The 15,664-nt window shown below is 41.8% G+C and overlaps 1 protein-coding gene across 1 annotated transcript; it reads left to right on the forward strand.

Annotated features, from left to right (window-relative positions):
- The first annotated feature begins 587 nt into the window (after nucleotides 1-587).
- On the forward strand, nucleotides 588-2,771 carry LOC125205116 (uncharacterized). Its single transcript, XM_048103933.1, has one exon. The coding sequence runs from the start codon at nucleotides 588-590 to the stop codon at nucleotides 2,769-2,771; it is 2,184 nt and encodes a 727-aa protein (XP_047959890.1).
- The last annotated feature ends 12,893 nt before the right edge of the window (nucleotides 2,772-15,664 follow it).

A 15,664-nucleotide genomic window follows, 5' to 3' on the forward strand; every position in this document is an offset into this window, starting at 1 on the left:
CCACTAACTTTCTTCTACCCACTTTTCTTAACATTTCCTAAAGCTCGCGCCATTTAGAAATGGGACTCTTAATCATGGACGGAGGGAGTATTATTTACATTGACTTTCATAGTGGAATTCTTTAATAAAAAAAATAACTAAAACAATTAGTAAAACAATTACTAACATATGTAAAGAGCCAAGAAAATGGGTACTCGATTCGTCGAGTTTGGATATCCGAAGTGAGTATTTGGGTACGCAAAATTTTATATCCAATTGGGTATCAGGTAGGTATTTCACAATGTTTTCGGATTTAGGTACCTGATTTTTTTCGGATCAAATACCCATAGGTACCCGTATTCCCAGCCCTCATACTACATACATACACATACATAGTAAATAGGAGTATTAGTAGTACTATTAACTGACGAGAGTCAATTATGGTAGTACCCAAACTCCACAATTCCACGAAACTTGTCGGAATATTATGTTGCTAAGCCTATAAAGTTACCCCACAACACAAAGCCCCTCGATCTACAATTAATATCCTACTCCTTGAAAAAAGAAAGCAAACATACTCCTACATCTTACAATACTCGTAATCGTTAATGACGACCACGGACGAGTCCTGGATGCAAAAGAAGCTCGAAGCGCCGATGCCATTGATCGGCATGTACGTCGCCGTCGCCTCACTCGCCTGCTCCCTCGCAATCGCCGCCGACCTCATCCACGCCATCCGGTCCCAGAAGCTCTGGTTCCCCTCCAACTACTTCTCCCTCAACGCCACCATCCTCGCTCTCCTCTCCGTCGCGCTCAAGCTCCCCGTCGACCTCACCACCAGCATGACCGCCGCCATCGACCGCCTCGCCAAGATCAGCAGCCTCGCCCTCACCTCCACCGCCGTCGCCAACTTCGTCCCCTCGCTCGGCTCCATGACCGACCGAGACATCCTGGTCAACGTCGCTGCGTTGACCATCCTGATCTTGACCGTCCTCGCCGACTTCTTCATACAGATCTCCGGAACGTGGTCGTGCCTCGGCCACCGCCTCCTCTTGCCCGAGGAGATCCTCGCCCTCGGCCTCATGCTCCTCCTCGTCCTCGTCCTCGTCTCCACGGCCGCCATGGCGCCCACCGCGAAAAAATGCCTCGAGACGAAATATCAGGAGAATCACAACCGATCCGCGAGCGATGAATATTCCGATAATGAGGAGCTGAGGAAACTGATGGAAAAGTATTGGGTGATGGCGGAGACGAGCAGCCCGCAGTTTGTGATTGCGCGCTACTCCGCCTGCGCTTCCGCAGGCGTCATCTGCCTCGGAAGCGCGCTTATCCTGGCTGAGGCTATTGTGCGCACTGCGGTGGCGCATAATAGCCTCAGCCAGACCCGCTCCAGCTACGGCTGCTCCACGGAATGGATTCTACTAGTGCAGACCATCGGAGTGATTTTCGGCACGATTTTGACTTCACTCCGATGGTTCACGGCCGTCCGATTCGGATGCTCTGATCATAGAAGCTTCAGGATCCAATTCACAGTCGAGGATTACTGGATTCGGAAGCTTCTAGACTGCCAGGATTCTCCAATTCATCCACTGATTAAGCACCAAAGAAGCAGAAGATTTCTCTACAACTTGAGAAAATTCATTGTATGTGTAGTTATCAAAGCTCAGATCTCCATTGTTCTGTTCAACAAGCTGGTTTTAGTAATCTCACGCTGCGTTATCCAGAAGATGACGGCGGTTTCCGTCTGCGAATATTTACCGAACGTGAGGCCTCATTTTCTCCGCCTCGAGGGGGAGGCGGATTTGCCGGACTACATGCTTCGGAGCATCCCGAAGCAGGTGGATAAAGTTCTAGAAGCTTCTAGAAAGAAGAAGCCTACGAAGCTAATCGAATTTACTCGCGATTCGACCTTCAGAGGCGTGGCGGAATTCGACAGCCTTGACGTTGAAAGCATACACGGGAAGGACCCGAAGTACTGCTGGTCTCTTGCTGTGTTCACGCTGGCATCCATTGCTGTCGCGCTGCCTCGTGTCGAAAAAAGCAAGGTCGATCAGATCGTGAAAGTTGTAAGCGATGGCCTTCTCTTGGTGAAGAGCGTGGAAGAGAGCTTTTACAGCGGCGAAGAGTGGAAGAATGCAAGGAAAGCTGCTGACTTGTGGCTGAGAGTCGATCTGTTTCGAAAATGGCAAGAAATCGACCTAGCTGAGATCGGTGCAAACAGTTCAACCAGTAAACACGCGCTGGAGAGGCTAGCGCGTGAGGGCAAAACGGTGGCGTCTGTTTTGAAAACAGACGTGCCGGAATGCCCTATGTTCAACCCTGCGAACTGGGAGCCGAGCATCATCGCGGCGAACTCGATGTACAGGATCAGCAGCACCGCGATTTTGAACGGCTGGGATGGGGAGGAGTTGTTTGATCGGTTGAGTAGGATGATCGCGGACATTTTGGCGGCGTGTTTCACCAATTTAGGGCGGGTGATAGAGAGCAAGTGTCACCAGAAAGGGATTGAGGAGAGAGAGAGGAGCGTGCGGCAGGCTGCTATTCTGTTGGGGAGAAGTGAAGAGATTCTCACTAGTTCAGCCAATCGCGGTCTGCCAGCTGGATTGAATGCGGCTGCTGCTGCGTATGTTGAGGAATGGCGGAGCGTGATGCTGCAGGAGATAGGTGATGAGTCCGGGCGCAGTGCAGATGGAGATGGAGATGGAGGAGACGAGTTTGGAGGCGATCACGAATGCAGTGTTGGCTGCGGCTCGAGTAAGGACGAGCATCGGATCTCTATCTATAGTCCCTAAAATCACCAACTTATTTGCATGAACTTAAATAGTGGATAGAAATGTCAATAGGTCATGGACTTCTCCAATAGTAGTCGATTTCCTATGATTTGAAATTAGGTTAAGTGAAATTTGGTGGTAGGATTGAGTTATTTCTTGGCATTATAGATTGATCAAATGGATCTTTTGCTTTTATATTATCGATTTTTTACGTAGTTTCTATTGGTTTTTGTCATGATCCGGCGGACTTTTTGTTTATAGTAGTACTCCTTTTCATAAATCCTTACCTATCACTTTATTTTGGTACGGACTTAGTCATGTTGGTCGATATCTGTCAAATAAATGAGCTGTACGAGTTCCTATCCGCTCATCACATTTTACATAACTTTGAAATAAATGCTTCATAATGTAGCATTGGCCCTGGCCCCTAATGATGTCAACATGCTATTCCGGCTTTTAAATCAATGGTCTCACCATCAACAACAGTCTTATGTCATCTTTATTTAAGATTTCAAACTTTGTAAAATTTAGCATGGATTACTTATTGATTATGAGGTTGCGAAATAGGCTTATAGGACACATTTAGATATATAAATTGACAACTTTTAAATAGTTGTTTTTATAATTTGGTAGTACTATGTTACAAAAGGTAGTCTCTTTTTATTTTTGGCTTATAGGACACATTTAGGCTTATAGGACACATTTAGATATAAATAGTTGTTTTTTAATTTGGTAGTACTATGTTACAAAAGGTAGTCTCTTTTTTATTTTTGGCAAATTTCTCTCTGTAATAAGGTAATCTCATTCCCAATTAATTATTTTAACCATTTGGAATTTGTTCGACGAGTTTGTTTCGAATTGGACAGAAGCTGCGTTCGCAATCGACGGAATCCGGCGAGATCAAACGTTTCCTTCTCTTGATTCATTCTCGATGTTAGTATGCCTTGAATCTGTATAGGATTGTGTTTCCTAATTGGAATAGGATTATATTTCCGAATTAGGATAGGATTTTACGTGTGCCTATTTATATGGGAGTAGGGCACATAATTATGTGATCTGACTGATCCAATCCGTAGCCATTATCTGAAAACCGTAGTCATAATACAATTTGTTCTCCGTTCTTGCCCGTGGACGTAGCCAACACAACGTTGGTGAACCACGTAAATTCTATGTCTATTTACGTGTTCTTTTGTTTCTCGATTCACAATTGCTCTATTTATCACAACACACGAAATGCATTTAATTGAGGTTCACATTTGGATATGATGCTTTTAATTTAAGCCATAGCTGCTGAAAACAAAATTGAACTAGATTATATAGATGAACCAGTGTTGACGGAAATGCGATTGTCCCGTAAATAAGGATCGTCCTGATCTTCCGATCCGATCAATGTTCGCCATTCTTTTAGTTAAATTGAGGCTAACATTTTGATATGATGCTTTTGGTTTCTGCTAAAACCAAATTGATGTAGATTAGATTACATAGATAGAGTTGTTTTTACTAATCCTCAATGTTGATGGAAATGCAATTCCCCTGTTTATATGGATTGTTCCTGTCTTCCAGTCCGATTACTGCTCGCCATTCTTCGATGTAGGCTGCCTCGAGGATAGGAAATTCGCGTTGCTGTAGTAGTTCAATGATCTCCTCCGTTTCACCTAGATATTTAGCTGCTTTTCGCGCACCCTTCTCCCTCTCCTCAATGGCATTTGATGGTGATTGCTCGTGGTAGATTCGTGAGGCAAGCGGCCAGTATGTCCGCGATCATGATGGATATTGCCTCGAACAGTTGCTCATGAGTTTTGTCGCCTCCGTGGTTGAGCAGAATTGTTTTGCTCATCCTTGTACGTTGAGTTGTCTGCAATGGCCTCCGGGGTCCAGTATGCTCGGTTTTGCACTAGGCAGTATTTGGAATTAGTAACGAACTTCTCGACTTTTGCTTTAGAATCTTGATGGAACTGTTTTAGTATTTCTTCTGCATTCCTCCCTCTCAATGATTTCTCACTGAGATCCTTGTTCTGCCACCTGCTGCGAAACTCACCGTCTATGCTCACTGCGTCTGCTGCTGCTCTTATCTTCGCTAACTGGCTTTTACTATGTATTAGTTTGTCTACGAACTTCACATAGCGGAGCCCTTCAATGACTCTGCGAATCAGGCTTTCGGATTTCTCCCTTTCAACATTCGGGAGGACAGTGTGGCAACGGGCAGAGACCAGCAATAAGGGAGTTGTTGAGGATGCAGAGGCGGAATGATACGAGAATATCTCCACAAATATCTCCCATATCTCTATTATTATATTATCATATATTTCCATATATTTGCAATCTTGTTCACTAAGTTAGGTTATTAGTAGGATTATCATATATAGGAGTTATTGTTATCTTTTGGATGCAATCAAGAAATATCATTTATCCTTCTATTTTATTTTTACGCATTTATCGTATCATTCTTGGTTTGATCGACCGGCAAAGCTCCGGCGACTGCCTTTTATCGTGTTAAGGGAACTTCACCCTTAACAATTGGTGCTTCCATTTTCGAACTCATGGCTGAAGTCAATCTTCCTTCATGGTCGGAGATATCGCAAGCATCTGAAAGCTTGCAATTGACTTCAACAGCAGCAACTTGGGAGAATATTCTCGCTAGGTTGGCAAGAATCGAGTCCCGATTGCTTGAGCATGAGCGCAGGGTAGCAGCAACGCTTCCTCCGTTGCAACCCGAACCTGATCCACCCGACCGAACCCGGCGGTACACCTCAGCACAACCACCTTACCCGCCTTACCAGCCACCATATCAGCCAGATCCTAGTTCTCATCGGTACACACCACAAAGGCGAGAGCAGCCCGGATATCAGCACTACTTCCACAATCAGCCGACGCCGTCAAACGACCACTACCAGTCGCTGCAACAATCCTACCGGCAGCCACCGTTTGTAACTGCAGCCTTACCCCACCAAAATTACCCACAGCTTCCTCCTTTGAAACCCTACCAACCGCAGCCATTGACATCACCAGCTGCCGCCACCAGCCCACTCCACCAAAACCACCCGTCGCAGCCTCCATACGCCCACCAGCCACCATCCCCCTACCAGCAACAACTGCTCAGCCAGCCACCGCAGCAGTCGCCGCGTAAAGCCTTTAACGCGGAGGATCAGTTCGTTAATATGCCCTACCGGATGGCTACAACGTGGGACTTGCCGGGGACACACATCGTGCTGGAACCACAAGCAATCGAACAGACGACGTGCTGGGTTCATAAGGCACTTCGTTCTCACCAAGGATACCATTCCTATGAACAACCTACTGTTGTGCAGCAGCCCCTTCCCCAGCGCTTGCCCTACTGTTGGAATCCACTGAGTCACCATTGCTCACCGACGGCGGAGCTGCCTGCAGTTGTTGCTGCCCCACCTCTTGCCGATGATTCCCGACAGCCCTTGTGTCTCCATGTCACGAGCGCAATGAGAACGATAATGGTGGACGAAGAGCAACTGGGATGAACCATCAAGAGTGCCTTCAATGAACTCTATTTTTGAGACGGAAGCAAAGGAAGTCGTAGATTGTGATGTTGCTACTTTTGATATAGGAGATGTATCGAATCCAACCATTTGCTTGCCAAGTGATACTCATGGAATTGGGGAAAGTAGAGATGGATGTCATGAAGACCAACAAGTTTCATCAATTGAGGAAATGTTTTCGCCGTGCAGCCCCATTCTATGTGGGGAGGAAACGTCTATGTTAGACGATGAGGAGGAAAAAGGATTTTTGGTGTATTCGAGGTCCTCTCGAGTGAAAGGGGAGGAGTGCAGTTATAATGAGAAGGTTGATCAGATTGAGTCGTTGTGTGCTCCTTGTTTCAACATTGTGACATTGAACGAGTTAGTTACGCATTCACCTCCTATAGGGGGATTTTCGAAGGATGATCATCTAGATGAGAAGGAGCTCATCTCGGAGAAGATTTTCTTCAGATACTCTGACGTTGAAGGGAGGAAGATGTTGTTACTTGAGCAAGATAGAGATGACGATGGACAAGTTACCTTAAATGATCTCGAAATCGCTATCGCAATAAAAAACGTGCGTACAAGGCCTGCAGAGAAGTTCTTGAAGCATAGATCTACAAAGAAGTTCTTGAAGCGTACTAGGAGTTATCACGAATTGTTATCTGTGATCGCATTTGATCTGGGAGGGAAAACCTCATGGCTTCGATTATCATTGCCTCTCGTTGTGGCTTGGTCTCAATTTTTTAGTGGTGAGAAAGTTGTTGGAGTGATTGTTGCTTCACCACATAAGGAAGTTAGGGAGGCGAAATCAATGGTTAATTTGAGTGAGTTGTTTGCTACTTTTGCTAATGATGTGATTTGCATAGTGGCTTTGGGAAGGAATTATGGTAAAGGCCAGGAGTTCAAGAAGGTTACGGAAGAATTAGATAAAGAATTAGATGTTTTGTTGGGCATTTTTGATGAGGGGAAGTGTGTGCCTTGGCTTTGCTGGATTAAGTTTGTGAATGGGATAAGTGGGAAAATTAGGAGAGTTGCTAGAAAAATTAATGAGTTTTTGGAGTTTGTGGTAAGAGAGCATGTTGGTGAGAGAAAGGAAGGAGAGAAGGATTACGTGGATGTTTGGCTTGAGGTGCCGAGGAATGAGAGATGTGGCTTTGTGCTTGATGATATATCTATTAAAGCTCTCATTATGGACATGTTTGCGACACTAATTGAGTGGATGTTGTCCGAGCTACGACACAAGAAAGCTAAGAATGAGTTATTTTTCATGGTGGATGTTTTTACACTTCATCAGCTTTGTGCAAGTCGGGAACACTATACATTTGATCCAGGAGGAGATAACTTGCCAAAGCTTCGACTTTCAACATTCTTCGTTGCTTCGTGGTTCGCACCTTGAGGACAAGGTGGATTTTAACCATGGGGGAGTTGATACGAGAATATCTCCACAAATATGTCCCATATCTCTATTATTATATTATCATATATTTTCCATATATTTGCAATCTTGTTCACTATGTTAGGTTATTAGTAGGATTATCATATATAGGAGCTATTGTTATCTTTTGGATGCAATCAAGAAATATCATTTATCCTTCTATTTTATTTTTACGCATTTATCGTATCATTCTTGGTTTGATCGACCGGCAAAGCTCCGGCGACTGCCTTTTATCGTGTTAAGGGAACTTCACCCTTAACACGGAACTTGATGGCTGTCGAATTCCGTCGTCCCTTTGAAGTTGCAAGATTTGGACAGAAGATTCAGTAGGTTTCTTGTTTTCCTCTTCTGACCTCTCTTGATGTTTAAATCCACCTCTTTGAGGATGTTGCTCAGTGTTTCTGCTGGCAGCTCTGCCTCTCCATCGAGCTGAATAACGTAGCGCCTGAGGTCAACCTCGTTGTGATGTAGTCGAGGCAGAATTTGATTGGCTTTATCACGCAGGTGGAGACAGCAAGGACTAGTTTTCTTGCCCGAACAATTTAGGGAAGGCGGAATTTAGGGAAGTATTTGGATGGGAAGCAGTATTTCCTGCTCCGGAGTCCGTGGAAGATGTCGGCAGAGCGTTGACGCCACGGCTGCATACGCTCCTATCCACGGCATTGGCCCCTCGAGCTGCTTCACCAACTTCGTGTCTTCAAGTGGCATTTTCTAATACAGTCAGATGATGAGGATGTGAGTTTATGTGAGGATTCTTGATAAAGGGTGAACTTTGAAGGGATTGGTTGCAACTTGCAAGAATACCTATGATTTATATAGAGAGCTGGGATGAGTACGAAGATAAGACTTTTCATGGGAACAAAAACAAGTCATCTTTCATTCTATGACTATTGTTACGGAATTTGTCTGTGTTGCACTAATATACGGAGAGAGAGATGATGCTAATTTCATTTCATATTTTTGGAATGTGTCTCTTTTTCTACCTCAGGCCATTTTTATAATTGATACGTGCATTGACTTATAGTATAAGTCTTCTATAAGACGAACATATATACACGGACGCATGAAAACATATCTTAAATTATTTAAATAAAATAATAATATAGAATATTTAATAAAGAGGTACTCCCTCCGTCCGCCATTAGAGCATCCACAATAGGGTGGACACTTTGGCTGGACACTTTTACGTTTTTTGTCCATAGCCATTTTTTATTTGTCCACGGCTACAAAAAAAAGTTTCTGCAGCAATAGTGGACACTTTTTTTAGCCACATTTCACTTTATTTTATTTGTTGTATATTTTAATTCAATTACAATTAAAATTATCGGACTAAAAATAATTAGATAAAAACGACTAATAAAACAAATTAAAATTGAAAACTAAATTTTCGTCGGATTAAAGTAAGGGGAAAATTACAACGAAAATTTGATCTACGGAAAATCACACATGTTCTTCACGCTACGCCGCCTCCCCTACGTGCCCAGACCTCTTCAATCAAATCGACCTGGAGTTGGTCATGTGTTGTGCTCCTGCGTATATCAGCGAAACGTTTAATCAGATATTTATTACTACGTGGTACACCCATCTGTATCGGCGCGGAGGCAACGCCGTGACTTGTACTTGCACCATCTTCCGGTGCCCAACGTTCTGTAGCAAATCCTTCATCTTCTATTATCGTATTGTGCAATATGATACTCCCCCCGTTCCATAGTAACAGGGGCGTTTTTCTATTTCCGTCCGTTCCATAGTAATAGAGTCATTTTCCTTTTCAGTAAAAGTCAACACATTTTTTCACACCTACTTTACTCTCTCTTACTTTTTTCTCTCTTCATCTCTCTACCTTTTTCATTTTCTACTTTATTCTCTCTTTACTTAACTCATCTAACACAACTTTCTTAATCTCCGTGCCGAAAAGTTTTGCCTTCATTACTATGGAACGGAGGGAGTACATGCTAACATAATATTCGCGATATCATCTTCGTGCCAAACTCGTGCCGGGCAGCGTATAATAGCCCATCGCGCTTGGAGCACACCAAAAGCTCGCTCAACATCTTTTCTAGTGGCCTCTTGTTTTCGCGCAAAATATTGTCTCCTCGCTCCAGCCGGTTGGCGAAGTGTCTTGACGAATACGGGCCAACGAGGGTATATTCCATCTGCCAAATAGTATCCCCTGCGATACTGCGTGCCGTTTGCTACGAAACTGATCTCTGGACCCTCTCCCCGGCACTCATCATTGAAGATAGGCGATGACTGCAGAACGTTGATGTCGTTGTTCGAACCTGCAACACCGAAATACGCATGCCAGATCCGCAAACGGTAGGCAGCAACGGCTTCCAGGATCATCGAAGGATGTTTGCTTTTGAAACAGTAGTGAACTGGCCTTTCCACGCCACCGGGCAGTTTTTCCACTCCCAATGCATGCAATCAATGCTGCCCATCATCCCTGGGAACTGTGCACCGCACCGTGCATATCTAGCAGTCTCTGGCACTCATCAAGGGTTGGCTTTCGTAGGAACTCCAAACCAAAGACTTCACACATGCCCTTACAAAACTGTCGGAGCACCTCTGGACTAGTCGTCTCACCCATCTGTAGGTATTCGTCGAACATATCAGTCGGTCCGGCATAGGCAAGCTGCCTTATTGCAGAGGTGCATTTCTAAAAAGTAGACAGTCCGATCCGGCCAGTGTAATCACTCCGGAGGTTGAAGCATTCGTACCGGTCCGCCAATGTCGTCGCTATATGGGTGAAGAGCGGTCGCGACATTCTGAAACGCCGACGGAAAATCTCAGCTGGGTAACGGGGGTTAGCGCTAAAGTAGTCTGCCATAAGCCGCTCAGCCGCTCCGACATGGTCTCGTGGGACTGTCCGACGATGACGAATCTCACAAGGGATCTCCGCCGCCGCTGCCTCATCCTCCTCGTCGGCTTCCCTCTGCACCTCTTCCTCTTGAATCAAATAATCTCATGCTTCATTCCACAAATCATCCATAAATAGCAATGGAAATCCACAAATTTTTAGAGATAGAAAGATTGGATAGAAAGTGAAATGGGTGTGAAGATGTGTGTGGAGAGAAGATGAAAATGGGAGGAATATTTATAATAAAAACAATTAAAAATTCGAAATTTTTAAAAAAAAATGGAAATCAGCGACCGCCGCGGTGGTTTCACCGTGCAATAGATAGCCGCCGCGGCCGCCGCGTTTCTCTCTCCTCCGGCTCGTCCTCGGCGCATTCGGGGCGAAAGCCCTTCCGCCCACAAAAGTCGTCCGCCTCCGGGGCGGCCTCTTCCGCCACACTAGACAGGCGCGGCTTAGCCGCGATCGGGGCGCCCGCCGTGGCGCCCCTACTATGGATGGTCTTAGGAGTCTCATTTCTTGGTGACACGGGTTTTAAGAAATGTTAACAGAAGTGAGTGGAATAAAGTTAGTGGAACATGGGTCTCATATGTATATATAAGTTTTAAATGAAATGTAAGTGAAATGAGTTATTGGAAGGTGAGACCATATTACCATTTATGGTAAAAGTGAACCGAGACTCGTATTCGCGGACGGATTAAAATGGAAAAATAGGACTCCTAATTCGCGGACAGAGGGAGTATCTAACAAAACTGGTCACAAGAATACTTGTTATGGGCTTGACCAATAGAATTATTTCATTTGATTTTCAGGCTTTTCATAATATCATTTTCATGGTTAATTACATTTTTATTGTATTAGCAATCAATGCATTAGATTTCAGATTGTCAAAACAACTTTTTATAAGCATCCTGGAACTATTGGATCATGAGTAATAAGTCAATCTGCTTAGTCGGGTTGTTGAACTATTGGATTATGAGTAATTTGTGATATATACCCTTCTTGAAAAGTTAACCTTTATTTTTAGTTTGTCTCAACCTCAGCATATTCGTTCTTAAAAATAAATTTCTCTTTTCTATCTTCTTAAAATATTCAAATTTTGTTTACTCTGTATTTTATTTACATTCAATAATTCCACCTAAATCCTGGAACCATTTAAGAAATTGGCTATCATAAATGGGTCACTAAAAAAACACACATTTTTGGGTCAGCTATAGCCTATATGGAGGTTGGATTAATTTCGAGTCAACCATGTTACATTGCAGAATAAAATCATTTTATTTTCAAAATAAAATAATTATATAGGTCCCTAGCCCGCCTATCGGTTAACCCCTTTGGGAATACATCTTATGAACAATTTCTATTCTATAAATTTATAAAATTTTGAAATTAAAATGGCTAGTAATCTATAAAGGCATAGACTTCCAACAAATTGCTGTACTACATGATTGGGCCATAACCATATTTCTCTCTGATAATATATTAATTTTACAGCGAAGCCAAACTGTATTTTATCTTTCACACAATAATTCAAGTGAAGAATTAGATCCAAATTATTGTACTCCATAATAATTGATATTAGTATTAGTTACAGTAGTGTTAGACACTAATATGAACCCATATACTCTATAAAAGAATGATAATTGGGTCTATATAATAGTGCAACAAAAGTGAATTGTCTGAGATAAAGTTATAGGGCCTTTGAGTGCTCATGTGTCCAGCCCAATAAAGTTTAATGAGCCCAAGTAAATCATCATAACAATTGTGATTGGTCATATTGTCGATAAATTCATAAATTTTAGTCAAATCCTAGTTTATAATGCAATTTTTAAAATCAGTCGTGAGACTCATCAATTTTCTTCTGAATTTTCTTCTCTGCTTTCCTAACAAAAAAAATTAATTTCCTATTTGTAATGTATGTTATTGATTTGACAAAAACATATTCCAAATACTCCATATGACATAATTGAGTTATTCGTTAATTGCGTTTCAAAAATAATACTCCCTCCGTACCACAGAAGATGTCACACTTTCCTTTTTAGTTTGTCCCACAAAATATGTTACATTTCCCTTTTTGGAAAAAGTTCTCTCTCACATGAATATATAAATTATATTTTCTATCTCCATTTAACACACAAAACAAAATCTCATAAAATCTCATGCCGTTCCACAAGTGTGACATCTTTTGTGGGACGGAGGGAATAGTAAAGGAAAATAAATGTATTGTATTGTATAAAAAATGAAAAGACTAGCTATAATTGTACGGTCTAAAATGAAATAATATGACATAAAGGAAGGGGAATACATCACAATAATTTTTATAGTGGTCACCTTATTGACATTAAATTATCATAATGGAATCGACCTCACTGAAGTTGTACTTTAAAAAGGCGTTCGATTTGCAAGATTATATTTTGAATTAAATTTGTAATGTGTTTGGTTCATGAGATTCAATCCCACAATTCAATCTTAAATGAATTATAACTAAAATAATCTCACAACTCAATCATAGATTGTATCTTGGTACTATTTTATCTAGGAAACTGAACACCACCTATGTGTATATTTCGGTTATTACTTGTTAGTATTTGGCTGAGCAATCTTCTACAACTAGTCGGTGAATAAAGTTAGTTATAACCGTTTTTTGTTGCTTAACTACATTGAGCCATTTTCATCGTTTGGAGCCGTTTGTATTCATCGATAATCGAGCTAGATCTTGAAGCTACAAATATTGCTTGTAAACTGCTAGATAAGCATTCTGGAGAGATAAGGAGGTTAGTTAACCAACTGTGTGACCAAAGAGAGAACATTAATTTTGGATTGAGGATTTCAGTCATGATAGTTGAAGTTTTATTAGCATGCATTCTTTTCCACTAAACCTTGCATTTTTTGTTTGGTTTACAATTATCTGGCTTGTACATATGATGTTTGGCGGAATTCCGCATAACATCATGATTTTGAGTCTGTTCGATGTTGAGTCAAAATGGAATCGAAGCCTGTAATATGCTTGTATCTTCAAGCACACCAACTGTTTGAGGAAATGCCTCAACTACTAATTTCTCTTGTTCGAATTAAAACCTGTGCGCAATCTGTTTGATTTTAATGCCACTGGATTACTTTTTGGTTTGTAGTATAAATTGAAAAATAAGAAATTTCCCCTTAGTGTTCGAAACATGAATAAATATTCATATGTATTTTTACCATTTGGAAACTGTTCGATAAAAGGTCGAAGTGATATGCTATTTGTTCCAGCCCAAAATGTTGTACACAAAAGGTGATCAACGTTTTTCCTGGCAAGATGTTATTCCTAAATATTTCCAAACATTTATTTGATGCATGAGAACTGTTTGATAAAATGCTAATTTCTTTGCCTCTTCAATTTTACTTATAGATTATTTCCCCTCAACATTACTTATTTCCCCAAATCTGTTTACATTTTTCTCAAAGAATTAAATTATTCAAATTTATCAATGGAAGCAACCGCTCAGGCGGCGGACAAGGACGAAACGATCGAGAGGCTCCTCGAGGCGCCGATGATGTGGATTGGCACCTACGTCGCCGCCGACACTCTCCGAGGACTATGGAAGAAGCAGCGCTGGTTTCCATCGAAGTATTTCCCTCTAAATGCAACTTCCCTCACACTCCTCGCTGTGGCTGGCGCCGCGTCTGGTTTTGCATTCTGTTTCAATGCTTACATTGTATGCAAGGGAAACCCCCATTGGACATTATTTGATTCCGCTCATGTCTTATGGATTTGTGCTTTTGACCTCGAAACAAAATGTTTTAGCATCTTCTCTGCTCCTGCCGAAGATGGATTTGCTGAACTTAGACTTGTTGTGGATGTGAAGTTGGATGTTTTGAGGGACTGCCTTTGTTTGTCTTACAAATTGGGCGATAAAGTTGTCATCTGGTTGATGAAGGAATACCGAGTCAAGGAATCTTGGACCATGGTGTACGAGTTTAGTATTGATTTCTGGTTTTGGTTTATGGTTTTAGTTTTGATTATTGGAATCTTATGGATATTTGTCCCATCAAACTTTTCAAAAATGGCGATGTTTTGATGTTTATGTTTGAGAATAGCGACGTCTGCTTCTCCAACAAGATGAGAACTATTCAACAACTCAGTATGCTTACGTATGGAGATTCAGAGGATGACGTTGCCTTTGCCATGATTTACACTCCTAGCCTTTTCTCACTCAAGAATTTTGGAGTAGAGAATGTGATCTCGTTCTTGTTCATAATGTTTGTCTACCTATGTGTTTTGTTGTTGTATGGTCGTGTCGTCAAAGATTTTTTTATCGTGCAGTGCATTTTGTCGACCAAGTCGCCATATATACGTGTTGACAATGCATGGGTGTATTTTGTTGTATAATGAATAGCTAAATTGTTACCATGCCCTATAACATGTATTAGGTGTGAATCATGTGCTAATTTAATGAATTCTTCGGTTATTATGTATTTCAATTCTTGTCAATGGGTTGAATTTCTATAAACCATTGTAGATGCATCTGTAATGTGTTACTAGTGTTTGTCATCAAACTCGAATGCCTCTTTTATTTGGACTATTAAATGTTTTTTATTAGAACTTGGGACTTTTGTTTATTGCCCTCTTCGTGCTCTTCACTGAAGACAGCCAGTTAGCCAGACTCTGGTAGCCTATCTCCGGGAAACACGGGAAACGGTGAACTTCATCATTCTTGTTGATGTCGGAGATGTATTGAGCTGATTATAGTACCTTATAAACAGAGAGAAGCGTTTTCCTTTCATTAGGTCAAACTCCCATTAAAATTTTCAAAGATGGTAACGTTTTGATCTTGTTGGAAAATGGACTCGTCTACCAATCCAACAAGACAAGAACTACTCAGGAAGTCAATATCTTCAATGATAGTGATGGGATGGTTTACTCTACCGATGTCAAGATTTTCACTCCTAGCCTTTTCTCACTCTAGAGTTTTGGAATTGAAAAGGTGATCCTGTTTTAGTTCTACATTTTTGTGTTTCTTAGAGTTTTTCTTAGATGTGTAGTGATCGGGCGTTAAGGTTTCTTTGTTGTGTAGTGTTCGCTTTGGCCTTATCAAGTAGACCTGATGTGATGTGCACTATCTGTAATCTTGTAAATTAGCTAATAGTGTTA

This window comes from Salvia hispanica, chromosome 6 (genome assembly GCF_029641045.1).
Source record: "Salvia hispanica isolate PSC_SH4W2 chromosome 6, Shi_PSC_v1, whole genome shotgun sequence".
NCBI lineage: Eukaryota > Viridiplantae > Streptophyta > Magnoliopsida > Lamiales > Lamiaceae > Salvia > Salvia hispanica.